We start from the raw sequence: 17,623 nt of genomic DNA, 5'->3' as shown, positions 1-17,623 counted from the left end.
TTGCAGATATTGCTTTTAAAAAAAAAGAATTCCCGCCTGACTAGGCAATAGCACAGTGGATAGAGGGTTGACTGAGACGCAGAGGACTCAGGTTCAAAACCCCAAGGTCGCCGGCTTGAGTGCTGGCCCACCAGCTTGAGTGCGGGGTCGCTGGCTTGAGTGTGGGATCATGGACATAACCCCATAGTTGCAGCTGGAGCCCAAAGGTCGCTGGCTTAAAGCCCAAGGTCACTGGCTTGAGCCCAAGGTCACTGGCTTGAGCAAGGGGTCACTCAGTCTGCTCTAGTCCTCCACCACCACCATCCCCAGGTCAAGGCACACATGAGAAAGCAATCAATGAACAACTAAGGAGCTTCAACTTAGAATTGATGCTTCTCATCTCTCTCCCTTTCTGTCTATGTATGGCGTAACCTACAAGATATAGTGTTAAGGGGGAAAAAGTACAGTGCAGGTACATGGTATGCTAGCTTTTGTATAGGAAAGAATGAGAAAAAGAATCTACATATATTTTCTTATTTTGCATAAGAAATACTTGATGGGTAAGTTGAACCTAATAAAAAGAGTAACTTACAGGGAAAGAAGGCCAGGAAAGGGCAGAGAGAAAGAGAGACTACTTGCAGTATGCCTTTTTAAATTTTTATTTATTTATTTATTTATTTATTTATTTATTTATTTATATTTTTCCAAAGTGAGAAGGGGGGGCGGCAGACAGACTCCCGCATGCACCTGACCGGGATCCACCCAGCATGCCCACCAGCAGGTGATGTTCAGCCCATCTGGGGCATTGTTCCGCTGTAACCTGAACCATCCTAGCTCCTGAGGCAGAGGCTATGGAGCCATCCTCAGAGCCTGGGCCAACTTTGCTCCAATGGAGACTTGGCTGAAGGAGGGTAAAAGAGAGACAGAGAGGAAGGAGAGGGGGAGGGGTGGAGAAGCAGATGGGCACTTTTCCTGTGTGCCCTGGTTGGGAATTGAACCTGGGACTTCCACAAGCTGGACCGATGCTCTACCGCTGACCCAACCAGTCAGGGCAAAAAGTTTTAATAATTTATTTGAGCAAAAATAAATATGAATTGAGCAGAATCCAATCTAGCAGATAAAACAGGTTTTTGAGGAGGTGTACAAGAAAAAGACTTATAGGCAGAAGGGAGTAGGAACAAGAAAGTTATACTGTTTAAGCAAAAAATCAAATGGATTATTGTAAGGTTAATTTCCTTTAGGAGATGGCGGGGATTATCAGACTGATTACCCAACTAATACTTATCAGGCGTTTCATGATTGACTGGTTAAGACTCCATTTCTAGGGGGGAAGAAACTGTAATTAAGTCTTGGTTTGCTGACTTGGGGATTGCTATAGCTGCGCCATATTGGGCTTGTTGTCTTATTTTTAGCAGTAATAAGGGAGGGTATTTGCTTTGTTCTGTGTTGGTTTTACTAAAAAATGCAGCAATCAGATTTGGAAGACCTGCTATGCTTGGCATCAACAGGTCTGCCAAATCCAGCAGAGATGGTGGAAATTGTGATCCAAGAGGTACAGATAAATAAATTGAAAGAAGTGGTCAATAAATTATTACAAATAGCATTGGAAAAACATAGAAAAGGCCTGTCAATCTATTTATCTGCTCCATGAGTTCTTTGTTAGAAAAGTCAAAAAGATAATAAGCCTAAGTTTGAATTGAGAAAACTGATGGAGTTTCACAGTGAAGGTAGCAGTTCTGGAAAAACTACTGGGGATGAGACAGGTGCTAAAGTTGAATGAGCTGATGGATATGAGTCCCCAGTCCCAGAATTTATTTAAAATCCAGACTTAATAGTGAGAAATAAAAAGCTCTATTTGTGATATTTAATAAAAAGAACAAATTTTTAGAGAAGTGACCAGACAAAGAAAAAGAACTTTGAGCTTCTCCAATGATAACTTGCAAGAAGGCAAAAATATGAGGAAACTAGTGGTAGATAAGGGCTAATTTTATCAAGGTTATGTAGTTTCCTTTAATGCTGCCTCTGGGCTGATAAGGGTATAGAGTTTTCTCCTGTGATTAACCTTTATCCTCCCTCATAGAAAGGGGAGGGGGGACACTTTTACAAATTTATGTCCTGCTTTTAGGCAAATACATGGAGGGCAGAGAGCTTTTGAATCCTCTTCTTTGCAATCGTCTTCAGCTCAATAAAGCTTCTATACCTCCTAAACCAGCAATAAATTTGTTAAGAAATGACAAGACAAAAGGGGTTTGGGCTAAGGGCAGTAAATTTTAGGGATACAGGAAGAGATATATGGAAGTAAAACTAGTGGGAGATAAGGGTTATTTTAGTGAGTTTGTTTGTACAAACCTATTTCAGTGTTGATTACCAATTTCTGGTGACAAGGATGTTCATTCATTCCTGGTGTAGAAGGGTACTTTTCTCATGAGCAATTTTATGACCCATTTTTAGGTAGAAAAGGGAGGGGTAGTCAGAAAACACTTCCTGCCTCTGCTGTTTCTAAAATGCCTTTAGCTTACAGCCTGACCTGTGGTGGCGCAGTGGATAAAGCGTCGACCTGGAAATGCTGAGGTCACCGGTTCAAAACCCTGGGCTTGCCTGGTCAAGGCACATATGGGAGTTGATGCTTCCAGCTCCTCCCCCCTGTCTCTCTCTCTTTCTCTCTCTCTATCTCTCCCCCTCTCCTCTTTAAAATGAATAAATAAAAAATAAAATAAAATGCCTTTAGCTTACAAAAATTAATATACCAAAGCAGCATATTTTGGGGTGGCATGTCCTGAATTTTCATGCTTAAGTGGCATATTTTGGGATGGCATATTCTGCTACCATTTAGTACCTGAGTCCTTTTGATATACCCTACTAGTCTTAAAATACATACACCATTTTGTCTTTTATTACTGAAAAATTTAAACATACAAAAATAGAAGAGTACAATGAACTGCCCTTACCTGACATCCAATTTCAATAATTCTCAAAATATTGCCAATTTTGTTTCATCTATACCTACAAATACCTTCTTCATTGCCGATTATTTTCATTAGTTTTAGAGCTTTTTTGAGGTATAATTTACATACCATAAAACTCAGCATTTGTAAGTATGCAATTCAATAATTTTAGTAAATGTATAGTGTTGTGCCACCCTCACCACAATCCAGTTTTAGAACATTTCCATCACCCAAAAATGTTGCCTCGTGTTTTTTTGCAATCAATCCTCTCTTCTACTTCCAAACCCAGGTAACCACTGATCTGAGCTATCAATGTAGTTACTCCAGAGCCATTAATATTCCTGTTACTGCCCCACTGGAAGTCTTGGGATTTCTCTCAATAGTCATCCTGAGTATTATTTTTTTTAAAAAGAAAAAGATTTTATCTATTGATTTGAGAGAAAGGAGAGAGGAGAGACGGAGGGGGGTTGCAGGAAGCACCAACTCATAGTTGCTACTTCTATGTGCCTTGACTAGGCAAACCTGGGTTTGTTTGTTTGTTTTTTTGTTGTTTTTTTTAATATTTTATTTATTGATTTTTTTTTTAAATATCTTAATTTTTTATTTTAGAAAGGAGAGGGGGGGGGAGAGAAGGCGGGGAGGAGCAGGAAGCATCAACTCCCATATGTGCCTTGACCAGGCAAGCCCAGGGTTTCAAACCGGCAACCTCAGCATTTCCAGGTCTATGCTTTATCCATTGCGCCACCACAGGTCAGGCCTATTTATTGATTTTTTAGAGAGAGAGGAGTGAGAGAGACAGAGAGAGAGAGAAGGGGGAGGAGCAGGAAGCATCAACTCCCATATGTGCCCTGACCAGGCAAGCCCAAGGTTTCGAACCGGCAACCTCAGTGTTCCAGGTCGACGCTTTATCCCACTGCGCCACCACAGGTCAGGCAAACCTTGGGTTTTGAACAGGCGACCTCAGCATTCCAGGTCCATGCTCCCCCTTCACTAAGCCACCACAGATCAGCCCTCAGTATTCTTTTCGCTTTTCTTTCTGTGTTGAATCTCTCATTTCCTAGATCCCATGTCTTTCTCTTTCTTGGTTTACACCCTCATATAAAGGACAACTGTTTCAACAGATTCCTGAGGAAGGGTGTGTAGGAAGGAAAAATATTGGTAATTTGCCCATTACCTTCGTCAGTTCTTGGCTGAGACCCCTGTAATAAAAGACAGATCAACAAGAGAAAAACACACAGAAATTTATTAACATGTATACTTCGTATATACATGGAAGATACCTAGGGGAAAAAATAATTAATTCCTCAAGCGTGGTCATGTTCATCCATTGTTCTAAGTCCTCAGGGAATCCTCTTGATCTTGGAATTTAAAAAATATTATTTATTTGGAAATGTTTCCTACTCCATTTTCACAGTTCATTCAATCTGGAAGTTCTGCACTTGAGTTTGAATTCCCCCAGAAGCAAGCATTCAAACCCTAGAAAAATTTAAATTCAAATAAATTTTTATTTTAATATTTCAATTTATTGGTATTTTAGAGAGAGAGGAAGGTAGGGGGAGAGAGAAACATCGATTTGTTCCTCTACTTATTTATGCATTCATTGGTTGACTGTTATATGTGCTTTGACTGGGAATTGAACCCGCAACTTTGGCGTATGGGGATGATGCTCTAACCAACTATGCTTTCCAGTTAGGGCCAAATAAATTTTTAAAAGTTTGAATCATAGGCCTGACCTGTGGTGGCGCAGTGGATAAAGCGTCGATCTGGAAATGCTGAGGTCGCCGGTTCGAAACCCTGGGCTTGCCTGGTCAAGGCACATATGGGAGTTGATGCTTCCAGCTCCTCCCCTCTGTCTCTCTCTCTCTCCCTCTCTCTCTCCTCTCTAAAATGAATAAATAAAATAAAAAAAATTTAAAAAAAGTTTGAATGATAGTAACCTATATGCTTGCTGTTGGAGATCTGCCCATGTTAGTACAGAAATACCAACCCCCTTTAAAAACACCTTTTAGAGGTATAATTTACACAAAGTACACAAATCTAGTAAGCAGTTGTTTGATATTTTTGCTTTTTTATCTACCAGAGTAATCACCACCCAGAGCAAGACAATAAAACCTTTCCATCACCTTAGGAGGTTACTTTTCATCCCTTTGCAGTCAATAACCCCAAAGGCAACCATTAGCCTGACTTTATCATTATTTTGGCTTGTTCTTGAACTTCATGTAAATATACTTTTAATTTTATGCAGTCTTTTATTTCACTCCTTTTAACAGCTTCAGAATATTCTATAACATATATGTCATACTTTATTTACACATTCCCCAACTGAATACCTATTTCCAATATTTATGTTAAGAATGCTGCAATGAGGCCTGAGCAGGTGGTGTTACAGACATTCCAGAATGTGGACCTGGGCTGCTGAGGACCCAGGTTTGAGACCCCTGTGGTCTCCGGCTTCAGTGAGGGCTCACCAGCTTGAGTGCCGGGTACCCAGTTTGAATGCGGGATCACAGATATGACCCCATCGCTGGCTTGAGCCCAGAGGTTGCTGGCTTGAATCCCAAAGTTGCTCACTTGAACAAGAAGTCACTAGCTCAACTGGAGCTCCCCAGCTCAAGGCACATACGAGATGCAATAGACAACTAAAGTGCCACAACTACAAGTTGATGCTTCTCATCTCTCTCCCTTGTCTGTATTTCTCTCTCTCTCTAGTGCTAAAAAAAAAAAAAAGAAAAAAAAAGAGAAAAAAATGCTGCAAAGGGCACAATTGTCATGCTTGTGTGTGAATTCCCACAGGCTAGAGATCTAGAAGAATTGCTAGGTCCGAAATGGGTGAGTCTGCTTCTCTTTCTTTTTCTTTATTTTTAAATTCTCATATGGAATGTATTTTTAATCCATTTATTTCACTTTATTTTTTAAAAGTTATTTATTGATTTGATAGGGATAGAGAGAGAAACAACCATCTGTTTCTGTATATGCCCTGATGGGGGATCAAATTGGCAACCTTAGAGTACAAGGAGGATGCTCTAACCAACTGAGCTATCCAGCCAGGGCTATTCTATTCTATCCTATTCTATTCTATTTATTTATTTATTTAAATTTATTGTGTTTACATAGATTCTAGTGTTGCCCCGAATGCATTCCCCCCTCCTCTGTATTCCTCTCAACATCTTTTTTATTTTTTTAATTAAAAATAATTTTTAGCCTGACCTGTGGTGGCACAGTGGATAAAGTGTTGACCTGGAATGCTGAAGTCGCTGGTTCAAAACCCTAGGGTGTCTGGTTATAGCACATGTGGGAGTTAAAGCTTCCTGCTCCTCCCCCCCCTTCTCTCTCTCTCTCTCAAATTGAATAAATAATCTAAAAAATTAAAAAAATTAAAAAAAATTGCCTGACCTGTGGTGGCGCAGTGGATAAAGCCTTGACCTGGAATGCTGAGGTCGCCAGTTTGAAACCCTGGGCTTTCCTGGTCAAGGCACATATGGGAGTTGATGCTTCCTGCTCCTCTCCACTTTCTCTCTCATTCTCTTTCTCTCTTCTCTGAAATGAATAAATAAAATAAAAATAATTTTAAAAAATTTATTGAATTTATTGGGGTGACATTGGTTAATAAAGTTATACAGGTTTCAGGTGTACAGTTTTATAACACATCATCTGTAAATTGCACTGTGTGATCACAGACCCAAGTCTGCTTCCATCACCATTTAGACCCCCTTTGCTTCCTTTTCAGATATCAGATCTTTTTGTGTGTTGAGGTGTAGGGAAGCATGGTGGGCTGAAAACTACACACCCCTTCGGTCTCCCTCGCTTTTTCATTTTGGCGGAATCTTCTGTCTCGTGTTCCTGTCCCACGTTGTTCCCAGGCTTTCCATCAATAGGCACTGAACTGCTGGGCTAAGAGATTTCTGCTTGGATTACCCTCCCAGAAGTGGCGTAGTAGTGCCGCCTGGCGTTTTCGCAGCCTAGGGGGCGGGACGCCCTGCCGTAGGAGGGGCGTCGCGGGATGATGACGCAGGGCGCCGCGTGCTCCCCCACGTGTGCGGCAGCTTTCCCTGTGCGTGGGGAGCCTCGGGGGCCGCTCTTCCTGGGGGTGTAGTTGGTGGCTCCCGGGCTCCGAGCGTGGAGGAGGCAGCGCTGGTGGCCACCGGAATAGAGGACCTGCGGTCATGGAGCACTTTTTATTGGAGGTGGCGGCCACCCCGCTGCGTTTAATCGCTGCCAAGAACGAGAAGAGCCGTAGCGAGTTGGGCAGGTTCTTGGCCAAGCAGGTAAGAACCGGAGCGAGAACGAGAACGCCCGGCAGACGCCTGCCACCCTCTTCGCTCGTGTCCCGCGGCCCTGTCCCGTGACGCGCTGCTTTAAGGGGAGAGAGAAGCAGTGTCTTGTCATTCTGGCCCCCTCCTGAGGGTTAGCCAGTGGCAGGCGTCCACGCGTGTTTGAGGAGGCTGGAAAGAGCCTGTTGTTTTTTATTTGGGGGAGCCTTCCCTTTCTTTCTCCACAGACTTACCCCACGCAGCTTTTTGACTCAGTGTGGTAGACCTGGCCTTCGGAAAGAAATATGGGTTTTTTGGTTTTGATTTTTTTTCTGTAAACGAGGTGGCAAATCTGCTTGCTCTTTTGTCATTTGTTTTACCCAAGTGTCCCAGGTCTAGCCACCTCTGTTCGTTTGGGTGCATGTTTTTCTTTTTTGCACTGCCTCTTCGGCCCATTGATAAGTATTGATTGCATTCCTGCTGTGCATAAGGCACGGTGAGGTTTTGTGGGGGAACAGAAATAAATCCATTACGGCTTCTCTCTGCCCCCACGGAATTTCATGTTTATTTTTGGAGACAGTTCATAAACATAAAACAGCTGACGGAAGAAGCAAGCCAGTTAGTGCTAACTGCATGATACTAACCATAGTAATTATGAAGTCAGTTAGTTTTCTGGAAAATGGGTCTTTGGCCTTTTAAGAGCCTTTTTTCATTGACTCCCTCTGTCATCTCTCCCCCACCCCCATCTGAGTTTCCAACCCATACCACTTATTTTCTTCACTTTGCATCTTAATTTGTGTGCTTCCCCAACCCCCGGTATCTGTGAGTTTCTTCAAAATAGAAATTTTTTCTAACTCTGGTATCTAGAACTTACTAAGTCACAAATGCTGTCTATATACCGTATTTCCCATGTATAAGACGCACCCTTTCCCGAAAAATTTGGGGTCTAAAAACAGGGTGCGTCTTATAAAGTGGTTGTGGCATATCAATTGTCATAGATGGAACTGAGGACTAGGCAATATATGAAGACGGTGATTTGTCATCAAAGATGAGGACAAGCTAATGGATGGGAGTTTTGACAGTGATGAGGAGTTGTATGAATTTTATAATGAGTAAAACTTGAGTTCAATAACTTTATGTAATACTTTTTTTTTTTTTTCAAATTTCGGGTCCCAAAATTAAGGTGCGTCTTAAACATGAGGAAATACAGTATATTGCATTGCTTAGGAGGCCATGGCTGTATTTTGGGTCTAGAGCGACAGGGAACTTAACATTGGAGGCACTTCTGTTTGGAGACAACCAATTGAATTTGTGAAGCAAAGAGGAGGAAAGAGTGGAAAATAACCCTGGGGTTTCTGGCCTGTGAGTCGCCAAGTGAAGGGAATCACTAACACAAATGGGAAGGTCTAGAAAGAAAACTGTTTTTTGGGGGGGGGCTGGAGTACAGAAAGAGATAATCAGTTTAAGTGAGCTGAGCTTGTGACAAGCTTCTGAATTATGTATTTTTGCTAGAGATTTTTTTTTTTTTAATAAATGGGCTTTGGAATTTAGAGCAGAAGTTCTGAGTCAACAATATGGACCAACAACAGGATTTATGATTCTACACACTGTGAATGCAAAACTAGTGTTTATGTATTGGGTATAAGGTGGGGAAATGGTTTGTAGCCATTACTAGAGGTTTCGGAGAATCTGACACTAGTGTGAAAACCACTAATGTAGATTCTGAGACTGAATAGTAATGCTACTGAACTCAAGAGAACTAGAAAGTTCAGTTGAATTAAGGAGATTGGGACCCCTTTGCCTTCCTTTCTCTGCCTCCCAGTGTTTGTAAATTCTGTCCTGTCTCAGAGATGTCATTCAGGTTTGTTTCTTTCCATTTCAGAGGAGAGTTGATTGTATGGCCATTTGATTTTTTTCCAGTTTTTGGAAACAAAATGGTTTTTATTGGCAAGTAAAGATTTTTAAATACTGGTTCTATTTTGAGTTTGGGATCTGAATTAAGAATATTTTAGGACTGTGTTTTTGTTTTTTTTAAACCATTTCTTTTTTTTTAAATTTTATTTTATTTATTCATTTTAGGAAGGAGAGAGAGAGAGAGGAGAGAGATAGAGAGAGAAGGGGGGGAGGAGCAGGAAGCATCAACTCCCAAATGTGCCTTGACCAGGCAAGCCCAGGGTTTCGAACCGGTAACCTCAGTGTTTCCAGGTTGACGCTTTATCCACTGCGCCACCACAGGTCAGGCAGGACTGTGTTTTCTTCTGTGTTTCTTATCTCAGCTGTAGACACCACCCTCTCTATCCAATCATAAATTATAGTCAATAATACTTCACTCTTTTTTTCTTCACATATAGCCAACGTCTCCTGACTTTTACTTTATCAGTATTGAATCTTTCTCTTCCACTTCATTTCTACTACTACTACCATCTTGCAATTCTGACTCTAATTCCAGTTTTTAAATTTTCCTACACCACCAGGTAGTTCTCAGACATATGCCGCGAACCAGCACGACTAGTGATTACAATTCCCGAGTGGGAATGGCGTGGAATTAAGAAAATAGGCTTCAAGAAATAAAAGGATGGGGTTGGGAGGGCTCTACAATTGCTGCTGGCAAGAAGAGAGCGCCCTCAAAAACCTCATCTTGCTTTATTTATAGAGCAAAGTGAGGTCATTAGCAAATCAATGAGATCTTTGATCGTGTTTCCAAGGCAACTCAAGAATTTTTTTCCAAGTGCAGAAAACCCCCACCATACTTAACATCTTAACTTTACACAAAGAAGAAACTTGCCTCCAGTCTTTCCGGGGGCCGGTGGCGGGGGTGGGGTGTGGGGTGGGGTGTGTGTGTGTGTCTGTAGAATTGACAGACAATCCAGCACCACAGTTTAACAGCCTGTAGTAACTTCACACAAGTGAGATGGGGGGTTGGGCAGACTGTCATTTTACAGCCAGTTACCCCACACCTTTGTCCCCCAAAAATCTAAACTGCAAAAACCCTGTTGGCTTTTTCAGTCCCCAACAGACACAGTTTTGTGTCCTACAGTTTAACTCAAGTCTTAATACTTTCTACCTGAGGATAGTGTCAAATCCCACAAGTTAAGGGCTCACTCCTACAAGACTGCCCTCCTACTCCCACTTCAGACACAAATTGCAAGACTGAGCTGTCAGTTGTGCTTCTGACCTCATGTTGATTGGAGGTTTTAACTACCCTCTCCTTGGATTTGATTAATTTCCTGGAGAGGTTTATGACTCAGAGCAACATTTTACTTACTACATCCCTGGCTTGTTATAAAAGGATATAACTTAGCAACTGCCAAATGGAAGAAATGCATAGGGCAAAGTATGCAGGAACGGGTTCAGAGCTTCCGTGCTCTCTGAGTGCACCACTCTCTCAACGAGCTCCTCAACCCAGTTCTCCGAATTGTGTCCTTTTAGATTTTTATGGAGGTTTCATTCCATATCATAATTGATTAAATCTTTGGCCATTGGTGATTGAGCTTACTCTCTAGCCTGCTGCTCTCCGTAGAGGTCAGAGGGCAGGGTAGGAAAAGTTACTTAATACCCCTAAGTCTCAATTTCTTTTTTTTTTTTTTTTTTTTTTTTTTAAACAATGTATTATATTTATTTTTATTTTTTTCTGTTTTTTTTTTTATTCATTTTTAGAGAGGAGAGATAGAGGGTGAGAGAGAGAGAGAGGAGAGAGAGACAGAGAGAGAGAAGGGGGGAGGAGCTGGAAGCATCAACTCCCATATGTGCTTTGACCAGGCAAGCCCAAGGTTTCGAACCGGCGACCTCAGCATTTCCAGGTCGACGCTTTATCCACTGCGCCACCACAGGTCAGACATCAATTTCTTGATATATTCTACATGGTAGCTGCTAAATAGTTACAATCCAGTTGTTCTTAACTGGAGGCATTTTTGCCTGTGCGAGCAAATCTGGAGACATAATAGATTGTCGCAGCTGGTGGTAGCAGTTCTATTGGCATCTAGTTTGTAGGGATCGGGGATGTTAAACATATTGCACAGACTAGCCCAACAAGGAATTTATTCAGCTTCAAATATAAGTAGTGCAAAATTAAGAAAAACTCTGAATATGTGTGAATAGAATATCAGAATATATTAATCAAAAACTAACAGCAGTCCTGCAAACGCACTAACTGGGTGAGACCTTTTACACACTTTACAGTTTTCCTTATTATGCTTATGGACAGTCTGAACCCAGGCACTATAATTTTGTTGTCTATTTTATCTTGTGTATCAGAGTGTGGTTGTCTACTTTGGATCTGTATTGTTTATTTATTGGAGGCTAGAGCCTTTATAGGGATGGCTTTTTTTTTTTATTTATTTTTTATTTATTTTTTTTAATTTTTCTGAAGCTGGAAACGGGGAGAGACAGTCAGACAGACTCCCGCATGCGCCCGACCGGGATCCATCCGGCACGCCCACCAGGGGTGATGCTCTGCCCCTCCGGGGCGTCGCTCTGCCGCGACCAGAGCCACTCTAGCGCCTGGGGCAGAGGCCAAGGAGCCATCCCCAGTGCCCGGTCCATCCTTGCTCCAATGGAGCCTTGGCTGCGGGAGGGGAAGAGAGAGACAGAGAGGAAGGAGAAGCAAATGGGCGCCTCTCCTATGTGCCCCGGCCGGGTATCGAACCCGGGTCCCCCGCTCGCCAGGCCGACGCTTTACCGCTGAGCTAACCGGCCAGGGCCTATAGGGATGGCTTTAATCATTTCCAGAATTTGATTATCTATCTATCTGTCTAAGTTGTTTTTTTTTTAATTTATTTTTTTTTAGAAAGGAGAGAGAGAGGGAGAGACAGAGAGAGAGAGGAGAGAAAGAAGGGGGGAGGAGCAGGAAGCATCAACTCCCATATGTGCCTTGACCAGGCAAGCCTAGGGTTTCGAACCAGCGACCTCAGCATTTCCAGGTCGATGCTTTATCCACTGCGCCACCACAGGTCAGGCAATCTATCTGTCTATCTGTCTTAACTATTTTAGTGTGAGAGAGATGGATAGACAGGCTGGAAGAGAGAGAGATGAGAAGCATCAACTCTTTGTTGCAGCACCTTAGTTCTTCATTGATTGCTTTGTCATATGTACCTTGAGTGGGAGGTTCCAGCAGAGTGAGTGACCCCTTGCTCAAGCCAACAACTCATGGGGTTATGTCTGTGATCCCATGCTCAAGCAGGAGACTTCATGCTCCAGCTGGTGAGCCCGCACTCAAGCTGGCAACCTCAGGGTTTTGAACCTGGGTCCTCAGTGTTTGAGGACTACACTCTACCTAGTCAGGTTCTTTTTATTTTTATTTGTTTAACGATTTTATTTAGCCTCACCTGTGGTGGTGCAGTGGATAATGCATTGACCTGGAATACTGAGGTCACCAGTACAAAACCCTGGGCTTGCCTGATCATGGCACATATGGAAGTTGATGCTTTTAGCTCCTTCCCAGAAGATTTTATTTATTGATTTTTAGAGAGAGAAAGAGAAAGGGGAGGGAGGAGCAGGAATTATCAACTCATAGTTGCTTTTTATATGTGCCTTGACTGGGAAAGGCTGGGGTTTTGAACCAGGGACCTTAACAAGGAAATGATTTCTCATCTCTATCCTTTCCTCGAGAGTTGACAGTTTTGCATACTAGCTGCAGATTTTTTGTTTTCATTTCATTTCTGTATTTTCCTTCAACGAAGGAGCTGGAGGAAGCACTGGATTCCCTGGAAGAGTGTTGAGACTATGAAACATTATTTTTCAGAGAAGCTGTGTAACATTTTACATGGAATTGATATCTGTTCTTTTACCTCAAACCCCAGTGGACTGATTTTTATTTATAACAGCTTTTACATTGAATTAACTAATCCTCTATTGCTCCCGCCCCTACCGTGTTTTATAAGATAAACTTACTTATGAAATCTGGAAATCGTTTATTTTGATTCCAAACCAGAGCTCTTTGCTCTTCAGCCGGAGTACAAACGTATTTGTACATGGATCATTTGTTTGGCTTCTCCCTCAGGTGTGGACACCTCAAGATCGCCAGGGTATCCTGAATACTTTAGCACAACTACTTCTGGATAAGGACTGTACTGTGCTGGTGGGTCGCCAGCTGCGCCCTCTCCTTTTGGATTTACTGGAAAGGAATGCTGAAGCCATTAAAGCTGGAGGCCAAGTCAACCACGATCTCCACGAACGGCTCTGTGTCTCAATGAGCAAACTCGTCTGTAGTCATCCTGATGTCCTCCCGTGAGTAGCAGTTTTATTCTTCACATTTCTCCTTGGGGTGGTAGAACTCACTTTCTCCCTGGAAGTAATTAGTCTGAGATGAGAACGGGAACGGGAGAGGGAAAATACAGCAAGGAAAGGGATAAGTGGCACTGTTTTACAGAAATAATCACAGAAAACCCATTTATCCAGCTCAGCTCAGTGACCATTTACTAGGTTTAAGTTTTGGCCATCGAGACAGAAATGGCCAGGAATGTCCCCTGCCCTCAAGGATTGTGTTATCTGACAAGGCATGCATATAAGGCATAATTTAAATGAGTGTTAGCTGAGGCTCTTACAGCCTCCACTTTAGATGGATGAGATTTGTTGCTTGTTGGAATAGCTGAAGGAGGTGGGTTAGAAGAGCTTTAGGATCCTTTTTTTTTTTCTTTGTATTTTTTTTTTTTTCTGAAGCTGGAAACGGGGAGAGACAGACAGACTCCCACATGCGCCCGACCGGGATCCACCTGGCATGCCCACCAGGGGGCAATGCTCTGCCCCTCCGGGGCGTTGCTCTGCCATGACCAGAGCCACTCTAGTGCCTGGGGCAGAGGCCAAGGAGCCATCCCCAGCGCCCGGGCCATCTTTGCTCCAGTGGAGCCTCGGCTGCGGGAGGGGAAGAGAGAGACAGAGAGGAAGGAGGAGGGGGAAGGGTGGAGAAGCAAATGGGCACTTCTCTTATGTGCCCTGGCCGGGAATCGAACCCAGTCCCCCGCACGCCAGGCTGACGCTCTACCGCTGAGCCAACCGGCCAGGGTCGGATCCTTTTTAGTTTTTTATAAATTTATCCCAGTCAGTATGATAAGAAGTTGTGTTAGAATTGAATTCTAAAGTATTTCTCTTTTAACATGCTCTATTTTCAGCCTGGGCTGGTTCACCACTCCTTAGGCAACATCATAATTCCCCCACTCCCAGGAGGTTAGCATAGTGATGCTGAATTTAGTGCATAATGCACTGTAGCCGAGAACTTCTGGGTTCAGACAAGCCTCCTGCCTCAGCTCTTGAAGTATCTGGGACTCCAGGCACGTGCAGACCTGGTTTTCTCCTAACTGGTAGTAAGATATGGTTTGTGTGTAACAGCTAAGAGAGGCAGGAAAATGAGTGTCAAGGGTTTTTCAGTTGAGAAGATAAAGAGCTTTAAACATGAATAATGTTGTTCTTTGTACTAATAGAAGCATCTCTTGTATTCATCTCTTATTTGTCTTCATCAACACAATAAGGGCACTTGACTTTCTTGGAAGTATGATCTCGAGTGTGGCTTTTGCATAGGGAACAAGAAATCAAGGCTTAGGAAAAACCATAATTTTTATGAACTTTTCTAAAAGGAGAGGGAAAAATAGGCCTAGTTTGATGAAACTAGAAAATACACGACAAAATAAAGATCACCATCGTATGTGGTAATCTGATTGAGCATTGAGATTATGGTCTCACTTGTTAATCATTTAGGTAATCATAAAGTGTTCTAGTCAGTTCTGTCGGATTGAACTTGAACCCCAACTTCTATTAGGGTATTGTGGTAGAGTGCTTCTGGAGTCATTAAAATGATGGATTACTCCATCTGGTCTCATCAGCTTCGAATTTTACGTTCTTATTAAATGAATCTGAGACACGTCCGTACTTTTTCTTATTTACATTTTGTCATGGCAGTGTATTTTATATTTCATTTATGCTCCTACTTTGTTCTGAAATGGTATAAATTCAACTTACAAAGGTGCCCATGATAGAGTAACTTAAAAACAAAAGCTATGTGTAAATGATGAGTTAGTGCCTGATGGGAAACGAGCTATAGGTAATGATGTGGAGTGGGATTCTGAGTTTAAGCTTAAGAAACGTAGCTGAGCCTGACCCGTGGTGGCGCAGTGGATAGAGTGTCGGCCTGGAAATGCTGAGGTCGCTGGTTGGAAACCCTGGTCAAGGCACATATGGGAGTTGATGCTTCCAGCTCCTCCCCGCCTTCTCTCTCTCTGTCTGTCCTCTCTCTCTCTGTATCTGTCTCTCCCTATCCTCTCTAAAATGAATAATAATAAAAAAAAGTACCTCTTACCTAAGAGTGTGCCAAAAAAAAAAAAAAGAAAGAAAGAAACGAGACGTAGCTGAGCCCTGGCTGGATAGCTCGGTTGGTTAGAACGTTGTCTTAAAGTGCAGAGGTTGCCAGTTTTATCCCCAGTCTAAGCACATACAGGAACAGATGTTCCTCTCCCTTCCTCACTCTAAAAAAGAAAATCAATAAAATAAACATTAAAAAGAAAGAAATATAGCTCATTTATCATGCACCTCAAATTTCTGAGGAAATATACCTAATGTATTAGAAATATACCCAATATATGTATTTAGATAGGATGCAGTTATTTGTTTAGTAGGTAATTATAAAAATCCATTCTTTTAAGCTCTAGGCCACATCATGGAGGTAAGAAAGTCAAATGTAATGGGTTCCTTTACTTGCAAACAATTGGATACAATATAATAAATAGAGGTATGAGTCAAATATTTAAAGAGATCAAAGAAATCATTAAAGTAAGAAAAATGAGTGTGTTATCGTCTTGGAAATTAGAGAAGGGTTTGTATTGTGTCAGATTGTGGAGGAAGAATGAAGAGAACTGGGATGGGGATGAAAATCTAGAGATTGGACAGGAACCCAGTCAAGTTTCCTAGGATCCTAATGCCCTTCATTTCTGGGTTCACACTTCTTTCTGAGACCTACCTGTTAACCTATTTGGGGTTTTCATGAGGTACCACAGTGGTCTTAATAAGACATTTCTTGCCTGACCAGGCCGTGGTGCAGTGGATAGAGCATCAACCTGGGATGCTGAGGACCCAGGTTGAAACCCCGAGGTCTCCAGTTTAAGCTTAAACTCAGAATCCCACTCCACATCATTACCTATAGCTTGAGTGTGGGATCATAGACATAATCCCATGGACACTGGCTTGAGCCCAAAGGTCACTGGCTTGAGCAGGGGTCTCTCGGTCTGCTATAGCTCCTTGGTCAAGGCACATATGAGAAGCAATCAGTGAACAACTAAGGTGCCACAACAAGAAGTTGATGCTTCTCATCTTTATCTCTTCCTGTTTGTCCCTGTCTCTCTCTTTCTCTCATGCACGATAAAAAAAAAAAAGACATTTTTTTTCCTTTCTGAAACCAGTTGTTTATTACTGCGCCCCCCACCCTTTATTGAGTTAAGATTGACATATAACATTGTGTAAGTTTTAAGGTAGACAATATGGTGATTTGGTACATGTATATATTGTGAAGTGTTTACCCCAATAAGATTAATTAACCCATTCTTTGCCTCACATAATTACTATTTTTTTGTTTGTTCGTTACTGTTTTTACATGTAGTTATTTCACATACATATTTTTTAAGATTTTTTAAAGTTTATTTGCTGATTTTACAGAGAGAGGGGAGAGAGAGAAAAGGGGTGGGAAAGCAAGAAGTATCTCATAGTTGCTTCACTTTAGTTGTTCACTGATTGCTTGTCATATATGCCTTGACTGAGGAAGGCCAGTGTTTCCTACCAGTGACCTTAGCATTCCAGCTTGATACTTTGTCTACTGCACCACCACAGGTCAGGTTTGAACACATTTTTTTGCCCTTGGGTAAATTCTTTGTCAAGACTCTGAGAATGGCTCTGGCCGGTTGGCTCACTGGTAGAGCGTCGGCCTGGCGTGCAGGAGTCCCGGGTTCGATTCCGGGCTAGGGCAAACAGGAGAGACGCCCATCTGCTTCTCCTTCCCTCCCCCTCTTCTTCCTCTCTGTCTCTCTCTTCCCCTCCCGCAGCCAAGGCTCCATTGGAGCAAAATTGGCCCGGGCGCTGAGGATGGCTCTGTGGCCTCTGCCTCAGGCGCTAGAGTGGCCCTGGTTGCAATAGAACAATGCCCCAGATGGGCATTGCTTGCCCCCTGGTGGGCATGCCGAGTGGATCCCAGTCGGGCGCATGCAGGAGTCTGTCTGATTGCCTCCCCATTTCCAACTTCAGAAAAATACCAAAAAAAAAAAAAAAAGACTGAGAACACCTCTAGTCTTTTCATGCTGTCTTTATGTTGGTATATTAGGTTTCAAAGCTCTATTTTTAAAAAGTCATCTACAATTGTGCTAACAATTTCTTCAATTGTAGCTGGTTTCAGATGGTTAATTTGCTACATTATGTGTTGAATTTCCTCCCTAGTGTTCTCTCGAGTGTAATCTTATTTTTAAGTTCTGATTGTAC

At 42.3% G+C, this 17,623-nt stretch overlaps 1 protein-coding gene across 4 annotated transcripts in view; it reads left to right on the top strand.

The window, feature by feature from the left end:
• The first annotated feature begins 6,973 nt into the window (after positions 1 to 6,973).
• MDN1 (midasin AAA ATPase 1) overlaps positions 6,974 to 17,623 on the top strand; it is a 176,220-nt gene continuing 165,570 nt past the window's right edge. For all 4 annotated transcript variants that reach the window (XM_066254274.1, XM_066254272.1, XM_066254273.1 and 1 more), the window contains exons 1-2: positions 6,974 to 7,189; positions 13,173 to 13,399. In XM_066254274.1, coding sequence (XP_066110371.1) covers positions 7,088 to 7,189; positions 13,173 to 13,399 — 329 coding nt within the window. In that variant the 5' untranslated portion in view covers positions 6,974 to 7,087. The remainder of the gene's footprint in view (positions 7,190 to 13,172; positions 13,400 to 17,623) is intronic.

The sequence above is a fragment of the Saccopteryx bilineata genome, chromosome 1 (assembly GCF_036850765.1).
Source record: "Saccopteryx bilineata isolate mSacBil1 chromosome 1, mSacBil1_pri_phased_curated, whole genome shotgun sequence".
NCBI lineage: Eukaryota > Metazoa > Chordata > Mammalia > Chiroptera > Emballonuridae > Saccopteryx > Saccopteryx bilineata.
This window is presented reverse-complemented; position numbering and strand designations above follow the sequence as displayed.